Source organism: Astyanax mexicanus, chromosome 23 (genome assembly GCF_023375975.1).
Source record: "Astyanax mexicanus isolate ESR-SI-001 chromosome 23, AstMex3_surface, whole genome shotgun sequence".
Classification (NCBI taxonomy): domain Eukaryota; kingdom Metazoa; phylum Chordata; class Actinopteri; order Characiformes; family Acestrorhamphidae; genus Astyanax; species Astyanax mexicanus.
Genome location: NC_064430.1, coordinates 11,052,816 through 11,080,603, shown reverse-complemented (window position 1 = coordinate 11,080,603; position 27,788 = coordinate 11,052,816). Strand labels below are relative to the sequence as shown.

Here is a 27,788-nt window from a genome sequence, read left to right as displayed (position 1 = left end):
AAAATTAAGCATGGACAATAATAATACATTTTTGCACCACCCCCCCCCCTCCCCTTTTTTTCCTGAAGACGCACAATGCCCTAAAGGTAACTAGTTAACCAGAAGCTAGGTTACTGAACTTTTCACCATTTGTTAAGCCTTTTATTAAGATTATTCAGCGCATATTCTGAACAGTCAAAACACCAAAGTTAATTTGAGAGTGGGCTGAGACCTTATACTCTCAAGGGTCTCAGTGAGTGCAGTTGTTTTGGTCATCATGTGGCTAAATTTACTACTGTGTTCACACCTGATTTAACTAGATATTTAAAACGTGCGAAAATGCCCTAAAAGACAAATCTGACAAAATATTTTAATTAATACATAGGCCAAATGCTGAGAGCATGTTCACAGCACAACTTAGCCAGTTCCAATTGTACACCTGTATTTTAAACCTGCATTTCTGTGTATGTACTATGCTACTTCAAATCAATGGATCGATTACCTTGCGTCTGTTCAGTGGATTAAAGGAAAAAAAAATAAAATAAAAGAAAGGACATTTAGCAAGATGTTTTTGCTGTTTTCAGAACACTCTACTCTGAATCGAGTAGCACGATAATTACCTCATGTTCTCTCTATGAGCACTTGCACATATGGCCTTGCACAGAATGATTTTTTAAATACCGGTTAAACCCAAGGAACACTGAATAGAGAATGAAATGGATAGGTATCTGATGGCAACCTTTGAAATAGAACTGTGTGGGTGTGCAAGGCCTAACATTTATGGGACAAAATACTTCTTGAGCCGTACGCTGACAAATGACTGACTGGCTCTTAGAAAACAGCTCGGAGAAATGGCTGTTCCTGGGGCAATGAGAGTGTTTCCTTTAATAAATCAGAGGCGTCGGAGCTTTTGGAGAAAAAGCAGAACAGAGCTGGAAAGAACAGCCTGGTGAGCACTGAAAATATTGTTTTTAAATAATCATTAGACCCCCGCAGCACCAAATATAGGCCTAATTATTTCAACATTCTCAAAGAGAGAGACATCTGCAAACTGTAGAAAGGATTCAGCTGGCATGTCTAGCAAGAACAGCAAGCACATTTGATCCTGCTTTCTCAAATGTCTCCAATTATGTTTATGTTTCTGCTGGATCCTGGACTGCACTATTAACAGGGTTTTCATTTTCTTCTGCTTTCTGCAGCGTTAAGGTCATGAAAATTAGAGTGCAATTACTAATTAAATTTAACCTCAGAACTTGCGGCTACAACTGCACTGTTAAAATAATGATGGTAAAAAATAATGGTAGTAACAAAAAACAAGCATAAAATCCTTTTTATATACAGAGTATATGGCAATAAAATGAATAAAAAGCTCATTATTGCAACAGTAACAAGCCAAGCATTTGAAGTGTCGGTAAAACAAGTTCTGGTTAACGTCTGTAGAAAAGATGATTATTAGTTATAGTAGATCACATCCACATGGTTCTTTACACAGTAAACCATTACATTACATTACATTACATTACATTTGGCAGACGCTTTTGTCCAAAGCGACTTACAATATTGAAGTGCAAATAATAGAAGAGGTTAAGTACAAAAATAATAGAAGTTAAAAATAAAGCATCTATAGATAGGGCCTTAAGGAGGTCAGAGGGAAATAATGGGATAGAGGAGTAGAGAAGAGGAAGAAGGAGATGAGGTTAGAATTAGTTAGTTAGTTAGAGGTGTTAGGAGAGTAAGTTCTCTTTGAAGAGCTCTGTCTTCAGGAGTTTCTTAAAGATAGTGAGAGATTCTCCTGATCTGGTAGTGGAAGGTAGTTTGTTCCACCATTGGGGAACTCTGTATGAGAACAGTCTGGATTGCTTTGTGTGAGTGTTTGGCAAAGCGAGGCGACGTTCATTGGAGGAGCGCAGCGGCCGGGAGGTAGCGTAAGCCTTCAGGAGCGAGTGCAGGTAGGAAGGAGCCTGTACTGTCATCACCTTGTAACCAAGCGGATACCAAATAGTTTTACATTTACATCTATTGTATTTAGCTGACGCTCTTATTTAATGGTTGTTCCTGTTACAAAGTTAGTCCAATGTAATGTTAGGAGTCTTGTCCAAGGACTCTGATTGGTGTAGCACAACATCCAGTCACCCAGAGCAGGAATTGAACCCTAGTCTCCCACATGATATGGATGTAGAGGCTTACAAGCAGGTGGTGGTGTTATCCACTGCACCAGACCAGTGCAGCCAGGATCAAGCAGAAACATAAACACAATTGGATACATTAGAAAAAGGAGGATCAAATGAGCTTTTGATGTATAAAGCATTTATATATATATATATATATATATATATATATATATATATATATATATATATATATATATATATATATATATTTCTTTTCAAATGGAATATTCATTAGACAAGCAATGGTTGAGGCCACACACTGTTAAATGTTTGGTTACCTTGAGATCAGATAGAGACCACCACCTCTCAAGGGTCTCGGTTTAGCTGGTTTTTAGCTGTTTTTTACTGTGTTCACATGCGTCCAAACGAACCGCATCAAGGGACAAAACAAACCAGTTTGATCTAACCAGAATAAAATATGCAGGTGTGAAAATGGCCTAAAACAAATACTGACACTTTCAACACCAACATAATACAAATTAATAAATGTTGACAGTGTGTTCAGAGCAAATAGGCAATATTTCATCTTAGCCGGTTTTGATTGTGTGAATAAGTAAATAAATAAATAATGGTAGTAACAAGAAGATATAAAATCCTTTATATATTGAACATATGGCAATAAAATGAATAAAATAGCTCAGACTCTAAGCCAAGCATCTGAAGTGCCTTAAATTCAGATTAACATCTGTAGAAATGATGATAGTTATTGTAGCACATCCACATGGATCTTGACACAGTAAACAAAGCAGATACCAGATATCCTTGATATGAAACATCTTTAATACATGCTTCTAAATAGGATATTCTCTTTAGACAAACAATGATACAGACCCCACACTTAGTGAAACTAACTAAAACAATCTATGGAAAAGCTTACCTCAGTGTTTTCCTGACCGAGGCTATCGTTATAACTGAAATATCTTTTAACCAATGTGACTAATCATCATTCCTGGTCCATTGCTGGCTTTCTTAAACAATGAGGATTTGAGGAGTGCCTTGGAACGGCATCAAGTTCTGAATGTCGAGTCGTATCCCAACAAAAGGACAAGGACACTCTAAACCTTCTCCACATTGTTTGTTGGCATTGGTGCAACGTGAGCCTGTTCTCTGTGAGCTGCCAGCCAGAGGAGGACGAATTCCTGACTAAAAAAGAGCCTTCGAAATCTTTGTTCAAAGCAATCTCAGAGGACGATCTGATGACACTTTTCAGCATCTCTTAATCAATGCTGCTTTTCTTGGCCCCATTCTTTCTTTCTCTCTGTCAAACAATAACATGGATCTCAGACACACACACACACTCTTATTCATACACATACACATGTGTGTAAGTGCTCTACTGATACCCACTGTTACAATAAAGGCATGACACACCGAATTCTCAAGCCAACTGACAACTCTTCCTGCATAAAGAGGAACAGGAACAATTTTTAAATGAATAGCAGAGATTTACATACAAATCCAAAACAATACTAAAAAAAAGACAGAAGACATTCTAGTCCATGGCTATGCTATGATATGCTATGCTATGCTATTGGGTCAAATCGGCCTTTAGTTACCATACTTCTCTTTCTTTGGTATTTGCCGCTCAATAGGCCCAAACTCTCTCAAGTTACAGACCACAAAGCACACACAGTGCAATTAGATTAAACCCACAATCAGGAAGTGAAACTGTGCCGTGGTACATGATTATCCCTAAGCCTCCCCCCCACACACACACATCAACATCATGTTTTATGTTTCAGTCTGTTCACAAACGTGCAAATGTGTTTGCACATTAAATAGTAAAATAGGAATCTATGGACGGAATGTCTTTTTTTTTTCATCTTTTTTTTATTACAGGTTTGTTTTAAATATTTTGGATTTTTATATTACACCCTCCATTAGTTTTACTCAATGGCTGAAGCAAGCATGGATAGTTTAAACTCTAAGAAGTCTGGGTTACATTTAAAAGTGTTCAATAAACATAGCAGAGACCAAATACTTTTAATATGCAGCTTTTTACTATCCTTCTATGCATGATGTTCATTAGACAATCAATGACACAGACCCAAAACCCTATAAAAAAGCGTACCATATGTTACGAACTATAAAGCGCATTGTATTATAGGGCGCACTATTAATGAACCTCAATTTTCTGGTCTATTTTCATACACAAGGCACACTGAATTATAAGGTGCATTTTAAGTGACAATAGTAAGGAACAAGGGTGTCGCCATGTTTCCCTTCTAATGAGGAAGCCGGGGGAAGCACCTATGTAAACAAAACTGTATTTAAAAAAAAAACATGCAAAATAAACTGCTCTCCAGAATATTGCAATATGGCGCTATGGAGTTTTTTTTATTGTGTCAGATTTTTTTTAGATATAATTGTGTACAACATGATATGGCACACCCCTACATGGTGAACATTTACATTTGTGCCTTTCTTTAAAAAAGGAAGAGAACAGAACAATGGCACACATGTAGAACAATGGGGTATACTGTTTTCTACTCTCATTGTTTTTACTATATTTACACTTCTAAAAATAGAAGCGTCTTGGGACTATTTCTAATGTAAAATATGTAAAACAATACTGGCTCGCTAAAATTACTGGCTCGCTAAAATACTTTTCTAAAAAGTACAGTACTGAAATGGGTTTCTCTCACTAATAGAGGACCCCCACTAAAATAATGTTTTACCCAGCAAAAAAACATGGTTCTATGTGAACCGCTATCTGTACTATTAAAGCTTTGCAGTAGTGTGTAGTGTGTATGCTTCAATACTGCATTTAAGCCAAGAAAAAAGTCACGTTAAAGCTTTATTCCATATAGTAGCACTAACATAACACATTTACTCTTTCTTTAATTCTTTTATGTCTTTAATACCCGTTCTTGCTTTTATGGATGGATGTGCTTTTAGATAATGATTACCACCCTCTTCTGGTAAACTGCACATCACTGGCATTCCTCCATGAAAGTAAGGGAAAATATATGATGTTAATTGTTTGATGTTTTAGCATCAGCATTTTAACTACTGCAGCAGTCTATAATCAGTGGAGCTTAATAGGACATGAAAAAATATGAGCTGCAAAGCGACTCACTGAACATCACAGAGCAGCAAGAGAACTCACACATGCATCATAAAAATGCAGTGGAAAGAATCATATCCAACCCTTTTCTCTTATATTTATAAAATTGTATAGTCTTTTCAGGTCATGTTAGATGGTCTACTCTAGAAGCTCAACTTACACATACCCAACATTCAACTAAATGTCTAATAAATAAACTTAGGTTAAAAATGTTGGTTCAATCTAGGGTTCTGTCAGACATTAATCTTTACATGTAAACTAATATCGTATTTTACGGACTATAAGGTGCACCGGATTATAAGGCGTACTATAAGCGGCAATAGTAAGGAACAAGGGTGTCGCCATGTTTCCCTTCAATTTAAGCAGGTCTCATTTTCTTCTTTTAATTTTCACAGATTTCTCTCCTGAATACTGTTTATTTGGGTGAGTAAAGCACTTCCAATATTTTATCGAGGTTAGCAGCAGTGCTTAGTGCTAGTGAATGCTGCCCGACAACACTACATTGAGGAAGCCTGAGTGTTCTAGTAAGCCAGGGCACTATCAGCTATCAGTTTGTCCCACGTAGCTTGTTTTAACATGCTAAACAAGCAGGCTACAGTTCGATATACTCATCCCTGAACAATGAAAGAGCCAGCGTTTAGCGCAGTAAGCAGCTAATGTTAATACTGCTCCAGCTTTGGTGCTGGAAAAAGTTCACAAAAACTCCTTTATAAAAATGTACTTGACTGGTAGAATTAATAAATAATACAAAAGTCGCACTGGATTATAAGGCGCACTGTCGATTTTTGGAACAATTATTGGTTAAATATCGATACTGTGTTTTTTCAACAATCGATAGAGTATTGCAAAACAAAATATTGTGATACGATACAATATCGATATTTTCTACCTCTAGTTAGGGACAGGATTACATTTCATAGAGAATCATTTAAATTTAATAAAGTTTAACAGTGCCATTTAATAATTTAATAGATACCCAGCAACACCCAACATCCACAATATGAAGAATCCGTAATGGCCTAAAGCAAATAAAGCAATAGCAGAAGCAGTGAGGTTAACAAGGTTAAACATGCATGTTTTAACAGCTGATCACACACACTGGCTAAAGGCAGATGTGAGCTACAGATTATTATTAATTATATTAATATTATTACCTTTATCAGCTGCACAACATCCCTTCATGTACTCATACCTAGATAATCAATCAAAAAAAGTATCACTACTGCATGTGTGAGTGCTGGAACTGCATTGCGAACAGATACTTCCAGAGAGAGAAGATATCTTCATCTCACATCTTCACAATGGCCATGTTTCTTGTATCAAACACTAATACGATTGCCATGGCCTTGGCCGCATTGTGCAGCACAGGACATGAGAGTATTATCATCGTGTTTCCATTGAACAGGGCACTGTTCAATCTCTCAACCACACAGCACACTCTCTCAGATTTATAGGATATGTTTACAGGGTGTATTTATAGGATACATGACTACAACTGTTACCAGTGAGTGACTCTCTCATCCTGGAACCACAATCGCATTACAGTCCAAGTTCATCTAGGACAAGGATCAATAAAGAGAGAGAGCGAGAGAGAGAGCGAGAGGGAGAGAGAGAGAGATGAGCCCTTCATTTGATTTCAGTTCATCTTTCTGAAGAGAATATGATATGATTGGAAGGTCACTTCAGTGACTGTCTCTGTGCAGTTCATCTTTCTGACATTCATCCAGTGTCTTCACAGTAGAGGTACATTCACCAGCGCTCACTTCTAGTACATTACCAATAGTCTGCTGTCACAGAGAGTCTGATATTATCTTGTGGATTATGTTTTATTATACCGCAGTTAGTTCCGACCCTGCAATGTGATTGGATGAGAGGCACGCTATGAATACCATTATCAGCAGGTAATGCTCAGTAACCAAAGTGCTCCTTGTATTACTCTGGCATATATGAAGGTAAGCTAGCAATTATGTAGCTCTTACAAGCCAAACAGCGCAGCTACAAACAGAGCAGCAATGGAACTATTTTAAAAGTGTTTATAGCCAAACCGATTGTATTTTTTCATCCTTTTTAGCTCAAAAACTAATTTCAATAAACCTAGATAATGGAACTGTAGTATAATTGCAATAATAATACAGCAGTGCCAATATAATACGTTATAGCACTCCCACTCGTGTTTTATTAAATTAATTATGGTGGATTTTTTTGGCTAACCACTAAACAAATGCACTATTAGGAAGTAAGAAATCCATGATACCATATGTTACATATCATCATGTTATATTGCTCACAATAACTATGATATGAAGTCTTAGTATAGAAACTTTTGTGTCTACGTTTCAAGAAAATTGATATTTGACATCACATATCGATAATGTATCTCAAACAAGAACCATATGATATATCATGAAACCAATATTTTGTCCCATGCCTTTAGAAAGGCACAGAAGGAAAACACAGATACCTGTGACCAAGATGAGGATATTTCATTGTATGCAACTGTTAATTATGACAAAATATGTAAGTAACTGAAATACTGCTAAACAACTATATACAGTGTACACTATAAATTTCAGCTAGGCCAATTAACTCACATACTCACAAAGACACAAACAAGCCTCCCCTCGAACACAATTGGAGTCACCATCACCACTTTTCCAACATCACTCAAAGGAAAGTGCAGCATCACCAACTCAGCCAACATCAGCCAACAAACCCCAGTGCAGCCAGCATCACAATGAGGGTGATAAGGGGAGAAAGCGCCATCTACCCACCCAAGAACAGCATGACCATCTAAGCTCAGTCTTTAAAAGCCTCAGGAAAAAAGCAATGTATGCATCTGCAATCTGGTCAATGTATGCATCTTAAGTGTCTGGATTATATCTGGATAAAACCAATATCAATTCAGATCACTCAAACCAAACAAACCATTTCAGAAATTTAAGCCAGATTTTACAGCAGTTTGAATGCATTCACCTCTCCAAGACGCAATAGACAACTAAGTACAACTGAAAAACCAGTAATTACTTCATCACAACAAGCGAATGTGCACATGTCATCCCACACAGCAATCAAATTTCAGCCTGACTAACTGGAGATGCAAATTGGGTCTCACTGTTCCAAAAGTACAGAATATATAATCCCCGTAATGTCCTCAGAAAAGTATCTGGAAGTAGTATCTGGAACTACTTTAGGATACTGCTAATATATTTTCATACTGTCCCCCCCAAGTACAAACTCAAAACTCATGTTGAAAATCAGTTTAAGCCAATCTTTTCAAACACATGAGTTTCTGTCATGTATTTGACGTTCATGTCATGTTTGAGAAGCTGACACACATTTTAAAACCTGTCATCACATTACGCGCAGCACAATGTCGTCCTCGCGTTCAGCAAATCCAGATGACAACGGCATCTTCAACAGTTTACCATTTTACGACCCACTACTGCTGATATTACAAAGTGATGAAATGAAATAACGTAAAATAAAGTCTGGAAGTTTCCCTGGACATGCACACGTCTGAGGAAACATGAAACAAAACTGTTACATCTGCTTCCTCTTCAGCAGAATCTCCATCTGAAGAGCTGTCATTGGAAACCTGATCGCAGAAGCCCTGGGTTGTTTTCCTTTCAACACTTGATAATTCTGGCGACCAGCGTTTTTCGCTACTAATAGAAGGACACTTTGTCTGGGCAGCCGTCATGGCAACAGTTATCAGTGTTGTTGCAGTGTTGCTAAGGAAGTGCAGGAGCTGACAGAAGTCTCGGACTGAAAACACAAAAGAAACAATCCAAAACATGTCACACATCGCGCAGCTGACTTTCCTAAGCAACAGAGACTAAAGCATGAAGAAATGAATAAATCAGTAAAAGGAAAATAAATGTTGCATGGCCAGTCCCTAGATGTGTGAGGCCTTCTCACTCTCTCCGTTCAACTTTGTGCTAAAAATACATAAATAAAACCATTTTTCCCCTCAGTGATCTCTGGAACAGCACGGCACTTGACAAATAAATCCAGCAGAAATGTTCTTTGGACTGACAGAACATTGAGATGGGGAATTTAAACATGTCTGAAACAGGTATCCACTTCCTCCAGATATTAAACCAACCTGGATTATGGATTAGTTTACATCAATCAGGCTTTTTCTGAAGAGGCAGGGCTAAGGTGAGCTGTGCTGTGGGTGTGTTCAACATGTAAAGTGTTGTGTAGTGTTGTAGTGTTCGGACAGGTGCAGGGCACGTGCTCCTATGCTTTTGTCACTGCGTTTAACCCTTTAATGTTCTGCACATTTTGAGTCATGATAAATATTTAAAGAAGATGCTGAACTGAACTTAAAAAGGATTGGGGCATCTATATAAAAATCAAAAGACCTACTGTCAGTAGGCCTTTTAATTTCTTGTCATAAATCACACACATAGACTGTTTGGTGTGGAATTTTCAAACATATGAGCATATTGTTTTCAGCAACCATCTGCACTAGGGTATTTTTTGAAACAAAAAAAATGTTAACATATTATTTTATACAACATTTTCAAACATTCAGGCAAACATTGTTTTGCATTATTTTTACATTTTTATAATTTATTTGTTACATTATTATTACTGTTGTTTACAAAGTACAGAAAAGTTTACAGATTTATTTATTCCTGATTAATGTTTGACAATGTTTTACAGTATTTTTGTATAAAATAAAATTGGTACAACATCGGTTACCAAAATACAAATTGGTATTTTGTTGCAGTAGTATATTCCTAAAATTATTACAATAGTTTTCAGTTCTTTGTCAAGAATATCATTATCACAAAAGTCCCCTTAAACATATTGTGATATTATTTTATCACATCACACATCCCTACGTAAACAACTATTTGGTAACAAAAATAAAACTAATATATAATATTTGTAGTTACAACAGCCAGGAATTGAAGTGTAGCCTACATTATGTGCCATTTTAGGCTCTTTAATGGCCAAAATTTAATAAAAAAGTCCAAGCTGTAGGTTTTTAACATATTCTAAGCTAAATTAATGATGTTTCTTGTAGAACTGAATGCAGCGAACCACATTACCTTGTTTGTTAGCTTGCTATATAAACCACCAAAACTAATTAACAGGCTTCATCCTATGTGTCTAATAAGGCCTCTGAGATATTAGTCACGCATTAAAACATCACGTATAATAGGGAAAGGTTTGCAAGCATACAGTGTGTGTGTGTGTGTGTTTGTGTGCTTGTGTGAATTTTGTACACGCATACTACTATGTTACCATGCTCTGCACTCATTTGGGCTGCAGTACAATCATACAGTATATTTACTATATTTATCAAGGCCATTTGTTTGTTTTTTTTGTTTGTTCATTTTACACATATCTAAATGTGAATTCAATGCAGTCTCCATGAGTAACAGTTTTAAAAGGTAAGGGATGAATGATTGACTGCATGATTAGTTTAATAGACTATCCTTAAGAATGGCAAAGCTCTGGTTCATGTTAAGGTCATATGGTAAAGATCTGGGAAGGTAACACTAAGAATTAAGCTCTTATATAGAAAAACATACACGCAGAGGTATAGAAGGTATAGACTTTTCCAGTGTGGAGTGTATGACGAAATGACAGCAGCTGTGTACACTCAAACAGTGCAAACACAGAACAGAACAGAGCGAGGAGTTTAACCCCTGCATGCCTGATCCATCACAATGGAGTGGAGTGTAGCCCCAGGGAAATGTGTGTGTGTGTCACATCACATCTGAATGGGTGTTTTTGTTTGCTTTTGTGCTGGTGTAACAATGCATGCGAGTATGTGTGTGTGGGTTGTGTGTGTGTGTGTGTGTGTGTTTAGGGGAGTAGAAGGGTCTATGAGTTTAAATACCTCTGTAATTTACCATCTCTGATGGTTGTCACCTCATTTCCTTTTTTCCTTTGTTCTTTGTACAGGAGCATTAAATAACAGTTTCCAAGGGCTGACACAATCAGCACAATCAGGCCTTTGTTCCAGCAATTCTTTCCTTTATACCACCTTAATAAACTCCACTCCACCATGTACTGCTGGGTGATTTTAGCTGGAGTTAAATTGTGTTAGGGTAAAGTCAGTATTTAGAACCTAACTACGAACAGTAATTAACTAGTAATTGTACTGTGTGACAATAGTGGTATATGTCATAAAAAGCTAAATAAACATATGTTTAAGTGGTTAAGATTTGTAGTACTGTATATTATAACACTAATAGAGTAAAATAAGTTCACAACAAGCTAATATTTGAAGTTTTTAAAAATTGTTTCTTTTCCAAATACTGTCTTTTCATGTTAGTACTACATTAAATGAAAGCTAAAGCATTGAGATATCTAACATTACTGTTCTAGCCATGTACAGCATTTAGATGCTCTTATCTGTGGTGCTGTTAAATTGCAGTTTCTAAGACTGGTAACTCTGATTAACTTATCCTGGGCACCAAAAGTAGTCCTGATTAGTGCCAGTTCCATCAAGTACTTTTTTTCTTTACTTAGTTGAGTAGTTCTTTCTATAATATAGATTAGAGCATTACTTAAATAGGGTTATTCACTGTATACCAACTCTTTCTCTTCACAACTTTACAACTGATGCTCTCAACCACTTTAAAAGAGGGCAAGACATTCAAGTAATTAAATCTTGACAAGTTCAGCACAGCTGTTAACTGAAAGCCAAGATGTGCAAAGCATCCATATGTTTTTTCTTCGTAGTTTGTATAGATATATTCAGACATACATCTATATTCAGCTTTACCACCCAACACTACCATCACATCAACAGCTTTAATACCATCCCCACACATTATCCACCCAGTATCAAATACATCAGCCAACACAAACCCTGACGCAGTCTGATTACTAACTAACTATACGCCCATTAAAGTCACTTCCATTTGTTTATGATTTCCTCAATATGTTTTATATGCGATCAGAGAGAAAAAGAAATTAGTGTGTGTTCCACCATGCCGTGCTTCTGGGGCAATTTGTCACCCGTGTGTGTACACACTCGCCATCTGTTAGTACAAACCCTCACTAGCGCACACACACACAGACACACACACACACACTTCCTGACACAAAGTCCAGTGGGGTCGCCATGGAGAGAGAAGCACAAAGAGAAACGTCCATTCTTGCATAACTGAATGAATCTTTTCATCAGAGATAGAGGTGGGGGAGAACATGTGCAAGCGAGAGAGAGAGAGAGAGAGAGAGAGAGAGAGAGAGAGAGAGAAATGCTGACAATTACCAAACTACAGACAAACTCAGCTAGGAAAAATGCTGTCTCATTATTTGTAATGCTTGCAAATTACTCTTGCTATCTCATTTTTTTCACTCATGTATTTTCTTTGGCCAGCCCACTTTGAAAGCTCACTGTATTAATAATACACCAACTCAAACAAGCAGCTAGGCAGACAATAATAAAAACATTGATATTAACCACATTAACTACACAGTTATGCTTTATACACAGTGACTAACTGTGATTGATTTGATCTACTAATCTACTCTAATGGGTTGCATACCTGACATCACTGTAAAGCTACAATAAAAACAGAACTATTGCCGCAAATGGCATGCAGATGACTGCGAGACGAGCGCCTTTGGTCTAGCATGTCAGCTCTGACTCTGTCAGTCCAACATTGTTGTAAGACACAGGCCAAACAAATCAAAAGGCCCAAGTGTAGTGTACTGACATTCAGAAGCACTTGAAAACAACCAGAGATCCCATGGCACGCATTTAAGCGTATGAGTTAAAGAATTCCACTTGACTTCCAGCAAAATGACATTAACAAAACAGAATCGTCCGAAACAATGTAGGCATGTGTTCGCTTAAGCCTTTCAGAAGTGGGCCATTTTTCTTGTAAATTTCCCCTGACTGCTACCACATGTGTGCGCTCTGTCTAAACTGAAAGACTGAGCCCAAACCGCACTCATTACCCCAGGACCATGGAGCAGCGCGCCGGCCCGCAGCAGCAGCCAATCAGCAGCCTCGCGGACCGGGGCCTTTAACTAGCGCCCCCAAATCCCGCCAGAGCCTGTCAAATCCAAAACCACATAACCAGCAGTAACTCAGCCCTAATACTGTACCTTAGGGCAATTCAAACTTATATCAAATACATGGAAGAACAGTTTCATGTTGCCAATGAGAGTGAGTGAGTTTTTTCTTTTTTTCTCTCAGTAAACTCTCAGTGATTGCAGCTCTGATTTGTAATCCCCAATGCCACTACATTACAACAAGTCCATTTCCCTTTTCCCCATGCCTGGGGACATTTTACTAACAGCAGCCTGAGAGCCAATTCTCTACTACAATTCTCTTTCTCCCTTTCCTTTCATGTTATATCAATTCCTTTTTTCTTTTTTTTTTCATCTCCCTTATCCAACTGTCCAAAGTCAGCCACAGCTTCATTAGACCTGATCGTGGAGCCTAATTAAGGTCCGTGCCACTCGTTTTGATACGGCTGTAGATTTAAAGCAGTGTGTGACGTTTCAAAGAGCTTTGGACTTTGCGGGCATTAAATCTGGATTAACTCCTCTGACAGAAGTTCTGTAACGCAAACGCTCATCTGAGGAAAACTAATATACAGCACATATATTTGTATATATATAATATGTGTTTTAAGTCACATAACACTCAACAAACAGGGTGTTGTCGGTGGTGATACAGCATGAAAAAAGTAAAATATCACTGTGGCATCAAAGCACTCGCACTATTTTAAGAACAAACAGAACTGAGCGCAATATGCCCCACTTTCTAATCCCACAAATAATGAGGAAGACAAAGTGGCCTATATTACATTACTGAGGCATCCTCTGCAATGCTTTGTTACACGTTTATTATCAGATATGTTTCTAGGGCATATCTGTGGGTGTGTGCATGTGGGCTCACTACCCTTTCAAACATCGTATGTTACAGATTTTACCGTAACAAATTAAGGTAGGCCTTGGCTGAGCAGCACTCATAATTTAATTGAATGTCATGGAATGATCATTAGGAGTGGCTTATATGGTGCATGTGGTAAAGATGTGACAATAAAAATCATGAAATCTGGGCATCCTGTTTATGTTACATAATGTAAATTTGTCGTAAATAAGTACTTTTTCTGTTACAGTTAAACCAAAATCTACCAATATTCAAGGTAGGTAATACCAATATATTTTTTTGTGGGAATCTAACAGACAAAATGCTTAGTACAGCTGACCTAAATTTAACACTGACAAGACTGTAGCCTTATTGTAAAAAAAAGTGTACAACTGTTTTGATCTGTACTTTTAAGCAATGTGAAGCACTTAGTAAAGGCCATCCCCCAATGTCATAAATATTAAGCTGTAGTATCCAGTAGTTAACACCATATCAAAATCAGTGATGGTGAGCAACATCTATACAAGTATACAAGAAAGGGGATATGCTATATCACCCTACACTAAATAAATTAAGTCGTCAGAACTCTTCCCTCACTAACTTCAGTGTCTACACTTCCAAGCAGACATTCTCACCATTCATTACTGCCACTGACACCCCCCCAACCTCAGCCCATCTCCATCTCTGCTACTAGAAACCTAGAAAACAGCATCTGCCTGAGAGAGAAAAATGGCACAGCAGGGCTTTTTATATTCATTCTCCTACTTCCAGAGCTGCAGGGTTGAGGTACATGACAAGTCATTATGCCGTGTGCAAAAAAAAGGACACTTCCATGTTTTGTGTTCTACTTCTCTATGAAAGAAGAGGAGGAAAAAGGCAGAGAGAGAGAGAAGTAGAGTATGCAAACAGAGGATTATCTGAAAGTATCAGGTTAAGCTATCATTAGAGTATACATAGTGTATGTGGCAGTTTGTGCTTGTCTGCTTGAAGGACACAAGATATTGAGTTGCGTTGATGAACACATGAGATTTTTCTGAAGTAAGCACACATCACCCCACAGCCTTAATGGTCAATAATCTATGACCGTTTTAACAGTGCATTGACAAGCGGTTACAGCATAGTGCTTTGCTTCTATTTATTTATATTCTAGTGTTCACAGGCATGTTTGTTGTTTGCTGCACCAAATTCACATGAATGAAATTTTAAAGCAAAGGAAATATACATTACCTAATACACACACATTTTAAACTTGTATTTCTAATCTATATTGAGATGGCAAAGGCATGTAATGTAAACAAATGCTTTAAAGACCTACAAAAAGAATTGTACTTAACTTTCCAGACACAAAAAATAAACCCCCGTCTGGATTAAGATACCTGTAAAAGTGCTTTGGGAAGCTTTGCTGATCTTTCCGTGAAAAGCCTACTCAAGTGGCCCAATGGCAACATTTCCAGAGGGTCTCTCACAACACTGAGGCCCCCCAAATCACACAACTGTTCCAATGAAAAACATTCCGATCATATCAACCCCGATGTGGCAAGGGCAGCACAATCCACTCATTGTCCAGTAACAGGAGCTCTCAGCTTTTTGTTTGGGAGGGCTCACATAACCACTGGTTTATGTGCGTGTAAATCTCTTCTTAATCAGCTATCATAGCCTTAATGCAACGTGACACTCTTCATTATGGGATGGATTAAGTTTTAGTAGTAGCAGTTCAGATGTTACAAGCCACTTTGGGAAAGAGTAGGCCTGTTTGAGAGTCCCAAAGAAACATATAAAGTAGGGTGGAGGTTAGAAGTGTCCGGGCACCACTTACAGAGTATCTTTAAGTATCAAACTGTGTAAAATGTATGTGAGTGTTTGGTTACATTAAAGGCTGAGGAAAGACAAATTGCAATGGAATCTGATACAACAGTCCAGTGATTGGACAATGAAACATACATAGCTAGCTGACTACAGGGCTAAAGTGACTAAAGTGTTGTTTTCTGAGACTGAAGATAAACTAAATATGAATAAAATCGAATTTACATACAACAATATAATCGCATTAACCTCGCTAACCTAATGCACTGTTATTTTTTCATTTCACTGTGTGTGAATCCATGAAATCACTTTTTCTCTTCTACTGACCACTGATGTGAGAACTTTAACAAGCTACAAGAAGCCAAAGAGTCAAGTGCATCTGTGCTGTGGCCACAACTCCTCTCCACCTGCTTCCCAGATGAGGCAGTGCAAGGTTAAGGTTCAAAGCCCTAATGAAGCATGACAACACTGACTTGCCCCCCTCATAATTATATAGCTAACAAGATACATAACAGATAGCTATGATCCAGCCCTGATGTAGCATTGAAGCTAAAGAGTGGCATTCACAGGTGTGCAGACTTGAGAAGGTAAAGTGAAACATGCACAGAACCAGAAGCAATGTTTACAGAAAGAAGTGATTGAGGGGATAGCAGGCATCAGTAGTGGTTGACTGATCGACTAATCATAAGAATTGCATTGCAAGATTAGTCGACCATCAATATAATAATGCATGTTTGACCTCTGATGTCTAGTCTTTCTGCATTAACTCTACATAGTTTCCACAAGCAAATAAACATTTTGACCCATGAAACACATATATTAGTTTGTTAGCATATTAGTCTAAAGGACTAATGGACTTATGTTTATAGAATTATAAAATTTGATCATTGTGTAAACAAAGATAATACAAACAATAAAGGCTGGACTGCTTTCTGCAGCTTAGTTCATTGCAGTTACAACTAGCTAGAACGATTAGTAGACTCAGAAATTTCGAGTCGACCAATGTTTATTTATTTAGTTTATTTGAGTCGACTAATCTTTGCTGCCCTAGTTCCAACAAGAGGCGGGATGTTGGGAAGAAGGTCTGAAGGTCTGAAAGGCCAAAGAGCAATGAAGCCACCGCTGCTCACCTTGTTGTAGCCGTAGTAGCCCAGGCAGTGCGAGAAATCCAGGCTCTCCGGGTGGTTCCCCCCGGCGGACGGGTAAAAGCGTACATCCATGTTTCCCGCTCCTCAGCCACGCGCAGCTGCACGAGGGAGCAAGCGCGAGTCCCGGTGTCTTTTTTTTTTTTTTTTACGATCCGCGCGCGCACAGGAGCGAGAGGGAGAACGTATAATATATAGGAAGATAGAGGGAGAGTTAGTTCAAGAGAAAGAGTGAAAAGCTAGTGAAATAACTGACTGAAAGCTTGACCAGAAGGAGAGAAAGAGGAGTGGAAAAGTTCGTTAATCCCGCGCGACACGAAAATTCAAATTCGTGTTCAAATAAATGTGCGTGTTTTCAAATGTCCGAGTAGCTCCACGAGCGCAACGGCTCTCCGCCAACCGCCAAAACGGACACAAAGGGGGACAAAACGCACAGAGACGACCGGCGAAGTGCTCTCCAACACGCTCAGTCTTCTCCAGAGCGCCAGAAACCAGAAAAGTAAGTGAAAAACAAACAAAACTGAGGGTAAGGCTGCACTAGTCCTCCTCAGTAGTTCTCAGCAGCGCTCCTCTCAGCATCAAATCAAACTCGCTCGCCAAAATGACAGAATCCCGTACTTTAGCGTTAAGGAGTTAGCACGCTAGTGAGGTTAACTAGCTTGTTTAGCTAGCTCATCAGCGGTCCGGTTCACTACAGTTCTGCTCACTAACAGCTAATCACTGCACGGTTAACCATTTCTTCTGCAGCTGCTGCTGCTGCTGATTCTGCGGGATGAGTTAGTTGTAGAGTCGCCCCGCTACAGTCCGTCAGCATTATCCTCCGCTTCCAGCGCTAAGAAAACAACTGAAGACTGAAAACTTCACGTTAACGTAACGCTGCGCTCGCTAGCTCCCACACCGCCGGCTCTCGGTAAGTTACTCTTTCTCCCTCCTCGCCACATCAATCTCCATCAGCCTGTTGTTCCTAAAGCGGAATGAACGAGAGGAGCGCGCGGCCGAGAGTGGCCACGCCCCCATGCCGAGTTAACCACGCCCAGTGTGCCACGCGGCCACGCCCCTTCTACACATTGACAACAGAAACGGAGTGGAGGGATGAACATGGCGGGCAGCTGGGCATTTATTTAAAAAATAGTATTTAGTTCTTTTTACTGTGTTCCTAGGGTTGATTTATGTTTATTGTTAACACTCTGTTACCCATAGGAGTTTCTAGTTTTAGCTACTTGTAGTAATTACTTTTTGTTTGTAGTTTTACAAACAAAAAAATACAATTGTAAATTTTTCATCATGGCATGCATTTTTTTCCCCACTTCCATACAATTTGGAGCATCCCGAATATGAGCTATGGTTTATTAACATGAAAGTTGATTCAATGTTAATTCACCACACAAAACACCACACAAAAGTTTGTTTCCCTATACCAGTGGTTCTTAAACTGTTGTACAAGCACACCAGCGTGAAGTCAATTTGCAGTATTTTTATTTTATTTTATTTTATTTTTTTGGAATTTGGAGTATACCTTTCAATATCATTAATTGTGTTCTGCATTGACATCTACTGTAGAAGCTGACACTAGTATCTAAAAGTACTGGTTTAAAACTACTAAACGAATAAAAGTGAAGTGTAATTGAAATGTAAATCTTTTTTTCTTTGGGCTACCTGTTTCAGCCACATGTATGCCCACTGAACATATACAACAACAAATAAAAAAATAACAGTATGAACAATGGATGTAACTTCTTCTCTATGTCAACAATATGTCCTATGGAGCAGCAGATTTGTTCAGGAGATGTTTTATCTTAATCTCATGTGATGTATTCAAATATCAAAACTGGTTTTGCAAATCCGAGGCAGGTTGTTTGCATCTGAATAGGCCACTTCCTCTTCAGCCTTTCCAAAGAAGCCTAAACTGGTAAATTAATCTGTCTCTGTGTGTGCAGGCATATCAGTAATCGGGTTATTTATGATAACGCATTCAGAACTGTGCCAAGACAAATATTGTGATTAGCATTGAATAAAGCTATTGGTTGAGAGAGAGAGAGAGAGAGAGAGAGAGAGAGAGAGAGAGAGAGAGAGAGAGAGATGGAGAGATGGAGAGAGAGAGAGATTGTGACCACCTGTGCTAAATCCAACAACTGTGTCTAAGAGAGCAGGTTAATATCCATCCCTGAATATTTTCATAATGTGACCACAAGGGGCAGGGAAATGAAATGCAGGCTACACAAGGGTCATTATCTTTTAATAAATCCACTATATGTCACTGGACAAATGTAACAACAACAGTGGGAAGTGTTATTTTTATGTCATTCATATTAACCCAGGAGCAGAAAAAAACAAAAACATATACCAATATTGATACAAAAAACAGACTCACTGTATTATACAGCTCTTTGAAAACCTTTGAAAACCTCTGAAATATAATCAAGAGGATGATGGATCAAGGAAATCAAGGAAAATCAAGGAAAACATCATCATTAAGTCTCTTGTTGTTTTCCAGAACTGTATACACAGAATAGGAAATAGAATATTACAACATAGTGCACAAAGTATTAAACACAGTACTAATGCAGTTTCGTGCAGTTTGAAAAATTGCCTCCATTCTGCCTGTCTAATGCTGTCCAGTTGTATAGTGTGTCACTGACAGAGGCATCAGAATGCATTAACGTGTCAAAGAGAGCTGTGTCAAAAAGTATCATGACAGCATAAGCCAAACACGGAGAGGAAAAAAAGAGAAAGAAAAGAAAAAAAAACGCCTCGGGAAAGAGGAGCAGTGGCTGCATGCTGAAGCTGCTGGTAGACCAGCACTTAAACAGCTCATTCACTACAGCAGAAAAAATGTTCACCAATAAAACTCAATTCAAACCTCCTTTGACAAGTCGTAATTAAAATTGTGCCATTTTATTGTCATCAAGCTAATATTTATGATGAAAACCGCATTTGGAAACCACCTTGCGTGTATGCAAATATGCATAAATCAGCGTAATGGGGAGAAAAGTTGGACGCTGCAGCAGTGGAAGAAAGCGCTGGCTTGATGAGTCATGACATCTGGAAAGAATTATTGTATGTTTGGAGAAAGCCAACAGACACCTTTAGTCCACACTGGCTATCCCAAACTGTTAAACAAGATGATTCGTGAAGGTATAATGCACTCAGGCAATTGACCTGCACATGCTGGCTCCAGAAACAGGCTCTTTTAGCTTTTGCGAGGTGAGACAAGCTTTAGAGATTTCTGCTCCAAATCCCATTCAGTTTAATGAGAAACTAACTGTAGCCACAACTACCTGAATGTAGAGTGTGTTTTTTATGTCAATATACACTGGCTGGCCAAGAAATAGGTCACCACCTGGATTTAACTAAACAAATATGTTAGAGCCTGGTATTTGATAATACAGTAACTGCATGGGTGATTATGTTTCCGCTGGCAACACGTTATTTACCCTAACTGATGCAGGGAGTAGCTTCTCATTTGTTAAACGACAATGTGAAAAGACTCATCCTGTGGTGGTGGGAAAGATTGGTCTGAAAAGGGTCAAATAATTGACATGCATCAAGCAACATCTAAAGAAATGGGGTTAAGAACTGTTTAAGAAAAAAAAAATAGACCACTTAATATAATGAGTTTCTTTGATTTTTCAAATTGAAAACCTCTGGAATATAATTAAGAGGATGATGGATGATCACCAGCCATAAAACCAAGCTGAACTGCTGTAATTTTTGCACCAGGAGTGGCATAAGGTGATGTTTCCCCACTGTCCTTACATTTGTAATAATTTAATGTTTAATGTAATAAACCCCATATAGTTATCCCAAAGAAGTGTGTAAGACTGGTGGAGGATATATATATATATTTTTTTACAAACAGTAAAATAGGTTTCTCATGGTCCCTAAAGTGCCGCTCGGTGCTGGAAACAGAGATACTGGAGGCAAGTGAGAGTTGGACTTTTGTGCCTCAATCTTATATAAACAAATATAACCATATAAATATTAACTAAAATATTAAATACAGTTCAGTGAAGATTGCTGGCTTAGCTAAAACTCTTTAAAAGATTCGTACATCTCAAACATCCCTTTATTTTTTAAGGAAACCTACATTGCACCATCCTGGCATAACCCATTACCAGTCAACCCCCACCAGAGCCCCACCCACTTTTGGACTGCTGGTTGAGAACCTCAGACATTACTCTACAGCATTGGCCAGCAGACTTTGTTTGATGGAGGGATCTGTGGCAAGTCAGGGTGGGTCTGTGGCAAATGAGATGAGATGTATGAGCAATGAGAGAGATGTAAGTACTTTTAAATAATGAGTTTTGTGCTTCTATCACAGTTAAGCATGAATGATACATGGCGTGGCCAGCAACAGCTGTTTTGTGCAAAGAACTTCATGAACATGTTGTCTATATGTCATAGACCTTTTCTAACTTTGTGTAAAAAGAGGTATAATACATCCCCTTTAAAAACTGTTGCTAGTGTTTGGTTTTCTTCACCATTTCTTTTATGTTGCATTTTCAGTCCAGCTATTGAAAGCGACTGCATTAATATGTACTGTATAAATGTCCAAGTTTGTGAAACACTGTTCTCTCTCTCTTAAGAACTCTTGTCTGCAAATGATCCCAAATGCCAGTGAGCGAGATTGCGAAAGTGAACGCTGCCAACAACAATGGCAGCAGCAACAAACAACAGACGTGTGAATGTAACGTAGAAACAATTGGTTCAATAACAGTCAACTCCACTGCCATTGGTTGCACAGCGGAGGGAGAGTTAATGATTTAGTCCTTAATTTTGAGCAGGCAGCATCGGTGCCAAGGTTTAATTAAATCGAGCTGGATCATATTCAATCTCACAAATGAGAGCAAATCCCTAATAGCATTCTAATAACTAGCGAATATATCCGCCCCTTTAGGCTGTACATGTCACGTTACATCTGCAGCGTTTGCGGCCTACCCTAATTTCGGGCCTATAATATATTCCCTGTGTAGTTTTCACAATACAGTGTGTTATATGATCACATATGTTGTATGTGCTATTTATTTATTTATTTTTTGCTTTACTCTTTGTTGCACGTATGGTATCACAGCTCCAGTGTTCTATAGGCTATTCCCAAAGGCCCGGATCAAAGACATATAGAGCTAATTAATTCCAACCTAAAGTGTTAGAAGTCATGCTGGGAGATGAGTGATAATCCGTGTTTTGAGGGCAGTCCCACTCCAGCACTCCCTCTGTGCAGAGTCAATATTTTATAGCATGGAATGATTCTCTCTCTCTCTCTATATATATATATATATACACAGTGCCCTCCATAATTATTGGCACCCCTGGTTAAGATGTGTTCTTTAGCTTCTCATAAATTGAGTTTTGTTCAAAATAATATAGGACCACGATGGAAAAAAAGAGTAAAATACAACCTTTAACTCAAGTGAATTTATTCAGTAGGAAAAAAATCATGTGTGCCACAATTATTAGCACCCCTGATGTTAATACTTTGTACAACCCCCTTTTGCCAACAAAACAGCACCTAATCTTCTCCTGTAATGTTTCACAAGATGGGAGAATACAGAAAGAGGGATCTTTGACCATTCCTCTTTGCACATTCTCTCTAAATCATCCAACGACCTGGGTCCTCTCCTCTGCACTCTCCTCTTCAGCTCACCCCACAGGTTTTCAATGGGGTTGAGGTCTGGGGACTGAGATGGCCATGGGAGGAGCTTGATTCTGTGTGCGGTGAACCATTTCTGTGTAGATTTGGCCACATGTTTAGGGTCATTATCTTGCTGAAAGACCCAGTGACGACCCATCTTCAGCTTTCGGGCAGAAGCCACCAGATTTTGTTTTAAAATGTCCTGGTATTTTAGAGCATTCATGATGCCATGCACCCTAACAAGGTTCCCAGGGCCTTTAGAAGAGAAACAGGCCCACAGCATCACTGATCCCCCGCCGTATTTCACAGTGGGCATGAGGTGCTTTTCTGCATACTCAGCTCTTGTGTTACGCCAGACCCACTTAGAGCATTTGTTGCCAAAAAGCTCTATCTTTGTTTCATCTGACCAAAGCACACGGTCCCAGTTGAAGTCCCAGTACCGCTTAGCAAACTCCAAACGTTTGCGTTTATGATTGTGAGTGAGAAATGGTTTCTTCCGTGCATGCCTCCCAAACAGCTTGTTGGCATGTAGATAGAGCCTGATGGTTGTTTTGGAGACTTTGTGACCCCAAGAAGCTACCATTTGTTGCAATTCTGTAACAGTGAGCTTTGGAGAACTTTTTATTTCTCTTATCATCCTCCTCACTGTGCGTGGTGGCAAAATAAACTTGCGTCCTCGTCCAGGCTTGTTTACCACTGTTCCAGTTGTTTTAAACTTCTTAATAATTCCTCTGACAGTAGATATGGACAGGTGTAGGCCAGTAGCGATTTTCTTGTAGCCATTGCCTGACTTGTGAAGGTCAACACACATCTGCCTCACTTGAATGGTATGTTCCTTTGTCTTTCCCATGTTGAAGATAAATGGCCTCTGTGTCACGTCATATTTATACCCCAGGGAAACAGGAAGTTGTGAATTACTAATTAAATGTTCCTACATACTCTGGTCAACTTCGTAAACTACTGTAGAAGTGACAGAAATACTTTTATTAAATTTATTTCCTAAGAATTGTTAGGGGTGCCAATAATTGTGGAACAGGTGATTTTATGAAGAATAATTATTTCTTAGTCAGGGATTTTATTTCCCCCTTAAAATTTACTTGAGTTAAAGGTTGGACTTTACTTTTTTTCCCATCGTGGTCCTATATTATTTTGAACAAAACTCAATTTATGAGAAGCTAAAGAACACATCTTAACCAGGGGTGCCAATAATTATGGAGGGCACTGTATATATATATATATATATATATATATATATATATATATACAGCTCTGGAAAAAAATGAAGAGACCCCTTCAGTTTCTGAATCAGTTTCCCTGATTTTGCTATTTATAGGTATATGTTTGAGTAACAGGATCACTGGTGTTTTATTCTATAAACTACACACAACATTTGTCCCAAATTTGAAGTTAAAAGTTCAGAAATCAATATTTGGTGGAATAACCCTGGTTTTTAAACACAGTTCTCATGCATCTTGGCATGTTCTCCTCCACCAGTCTTACACACTGCTTTTGGATAACTTTATGCCTGCACTCCTAGTGCAAAAAGTCAAGCAGTTCAGCTTGGTTTGATGCCTGTGTTCATTCATCTTCCTCTTGATTATATTCCAGAGGTTTTCAATTTGGTAAAATCTAAGAAACTCATCATTTTTAAGTGGTCTCTTATTTTTTTTCCAGAGCTGTATATACATCACATAAACCACACGCACTAATTAAGCATACCATTATGACCTCACCTCTTTGTTTCCACACTCATTTTCCATTTTTTTCAGCTTCCCTGAGCTAAATATAGGATAATGTTGTATTTATATGTTTTATAATTGTAGACTGTAGTCCTGTAATCTGTTTTTCTGCTCTTTTTTTTAATCCTCCTTTCACCCTGTCCTTCAGTGATCTTTCATAATTTCCTGAGCTGCTAAATCTGTGTTGGCTTACACCTCAGTGTCACTGCTGGACTGAGAATAGTCAGTCCACCAACAGCATCCTCTGACCATGCAGAGTTTAGTTGGCAGAATCCTGTGAGCACCGATGAAAGACTAAAGGATGACCAACACAATCTGTGCAGCAACAGATTCAGATTTTCTGTCTCTGACTTTACTTTATCTACGTGGTGGAGCAGATACAGTAGGTAGAAGAGTCTAATAGAGTGGAGGACAGTAAGTGATTAAACACAGTGTTTAAAAACTCCAGCAGCACTGCTGTGGCTGAACCACTCAGCACAATACACTAATACATAAACCCACACAAATTTCAGGACTACACTCTGTGCTTAAACAAACTAATTACATAGATAATGGGTGTAGAAACAAGGAGGTGGTCATTATGGTATGCATGATCGGTGTACATAAACACACACAAGCACAATAAGAGGCAGAAATGGTTCCCTAGCACTACATAACCCATATGTTGTTATTGTATTTGATATGTTTGCTTATGAATACTCCTCTGCCATTTGCGGCACGAATTAGCAGCTTTGATTTGCTGTTGTTATTTATTTCTCTGTGTGATGTTGTTTGGCCACGCGGTGAGGGGTTGGGGGGGGTGGGTTTATGCTGGTTGGAGGGGAAGAGAAGAGGGGGGGGGGGTTTGAACTGAATTAATTTCCTCTCCAAGGGTTCGGTGTCAGTGTTGGAGCAGCGATGAATTATGCCGCACGCACACAACGTGTCATTTCCTCTCTGCCGGGCAACATTGTCACCATTTGGTAACCTGACAACAAATTATCCTCGGCTGGCACGAGTTCAAATTCAATTATAGCGGCCCACAGTAATTATGCGGAGGTATAAAAGAATAATAAATGCAAAATAATTAATTAACCTAATAATCTTTATTTATGCGCCCCTCATATTAAGGATGTGATCTCTCCATTGCGGCGCGGCCTCTCGAAATGAGACACCGCAGCTGCCAATGTGCGAACGCCACCGGTGCCATCAAAGCCCTATTATTCATCGCTAGTCTCACCTGCGCTGTCGGAGACCCAAAACAAGGCCAAGCGCGGCTCTAGTTAGAGTTCATTCCTGTTTGGAAGTAATGTGGCTCCTAGAAAACAGGTTAAATTAATCTAATATTCCTTAGCAAGTTGATCCTTGACCAGATACTTTGGTATACAGATACTTTGGTACTTGTTTAATCTGGCATAGTGTACAAAGCTTTAAAAAGTACATGAATGTACTTATAACTTCTTATGTATGTTATATTACTTGCATTAAAATTTACAGGCACTAGTTGAGTAAATGATCAACATATGCATGTAAAATATATGTTAAATGTTGTACATTTAACTTACTAAAAACATATCTACCCCTGTTTATACACCTCTGGAAAAATATAAGAGACCACTTAGAAATGATTTTGTTTCTTTGATTTTACCAAATTGAAAACCTCTGGAATATAATGAAGAGAAAGATGGATGATCACAGCCATCAAACCAAGAACCTGAACTGCTTGACCTTTTGCAGCAGGAGTGGCATTAACTTATCCAAAAGCACTGTGTAAGACTGGTGGAGGAGAACGCGCCAAGATGCATTAAAACTGTGATTAAACCAGGGTAATTCCACCAAATATTGTATTCTGAACTCTTAAAACTTGATGAATATTAACTTGTTTTCTTTGCATTATTTGAGGTCTGAAAGCTCTGCATCTTTTATGTTATTTCAGCCATTTTCTCTGATTTGAAGTCCAAAGCCAAATCAGACTTCAAATCATGAGTTAATTATAAGAATTAAGAGAATTAATTATGAGTAAATAGTAAAACCAGTTTGATTTAACTTTAAGTCAACTTTAAGGCAGCTTTTTAACTTAAGTTTTTGAGTTAAAGCTGCAACTATATTTTTAAGAGTGTTTAATTGGGAATGAAAAAGAACTGAATGGTGTTCTCCTATGTTTGCACAGTGCTAAAGTAAAGCCTGATGATGTTCCAGAAAATGACATGGCTAAATATGCCTAATCACAGCACTACAAGTGCTGGAAACCCACATATGTTAATTACAAGTCTGATAATCCGTAATAACCCAAAGCAGTACAGTGTAATAAACTGCAAATGGGCATTTCATAATGGAGGAGGGATTATACTGCCAAGTACTTGATGAAGTCAGAGCTTGTGTAGATATATCCTCCGCTCCCCTGTGGAGAAGCTGAGCTGAAATGTGGAGAGCTCGTGTGATTATGGACTCTGAGAGAGAGAGATGGCTAGTGCTTCACTGTTTACATATCTGAAAGGTCGTATTAGGCTGCCAATAGCCAATGAGGAAAGGGCAGCCAGGTCTCGTCCAATCAAACAAGAGTAAATTTACTCTCTTCTGTTCCACCATCTTTTCAACAAATAATGAAGTTTTTTTTTTATGTAGAGTGAAAACCATTACAGCTGGGGAATCTGCAGGTCTCTCTCTCTCTCTCCTTCTTTCTCTTCCTCTCTCTCCTTCTTTATTTTACCTCTCCCTTCTCTTTCTCTTCCTCTCTCTCTACACATTTCTACAGTAAACATATCCTTCCTTATGCTCATTCTCAGAGAGGTCTGTAAGTCCACAAAACAGCAATATACCACAGAAAACCATGGATCCATCCACATAGATAAACGTAACAAATTGTGCATGTGTGCAGTGAGTTGAGTATGTGCTGTGTATGTAAAAGAGGGAGAAAGAGAGGCACCCAGAGAGAGAGAAAGAGAGAGAGATTTAATCTTTATTCTCTCACATCATTACTGAATGCTGTAATAAAGGCAATAGCCCCCCAGAGTGCAACATAAAATGCAAAGTGAATGTATCCAAGCTGCACACACTGCAGCACAGAAAGACAGAGATATTCATATACATTCGTATGCTGTATGTAATGATAAACATATATATTAAATTAATCTATGCAAGTTTATTACAAAAAATATGTGCAGTAAGTTTTAAAATAAAAAATATATATTTCACATACATAACCATACATATTTTATGAGCCAGACATATATTATTATAGGTTTCTCATACTGTAGTCTACACATACACTGTATATACTGTACATGTTTTACTTAATATGGCCATATAATTCAAAGACAGAGAGAGAGAAAGGCATGGAAAATGAGATACAGCAAACAGAAAATGTAATAGGAACGTTTAACAATGTTTTAAAATAAAGGTTCCGGGAAGGTTAT

The 27,788-nt window shown here is 38.4% G+C and overlaps 1 protein-coding gene across 1 annotated transcript in view; it reads right to left on the bottom strand.

The window, feature by feature from the left end:
* tox3 (TOX high mobility group box family member 3) overlaps window positions 1-18,005 on the bottom strand; it is an 89,748-nt gene extending 71,743 nt beyond the window's left edge. The window contains exon 1 of the mRNA XM_015605234.3: window positions 17,008-18,005. Coding sequence (XP_015460720.3) covers window positions 17,008-17,097 — 90 coding nt within the window. The 5' untranslated portion in view covers window positions 17,098-18,005. The remainder of the gene's footprint in view (window positions 1-17,007) is intronic.
* Window positions 18,006-27,788: the final 9,783 nt, after the last annotated feature.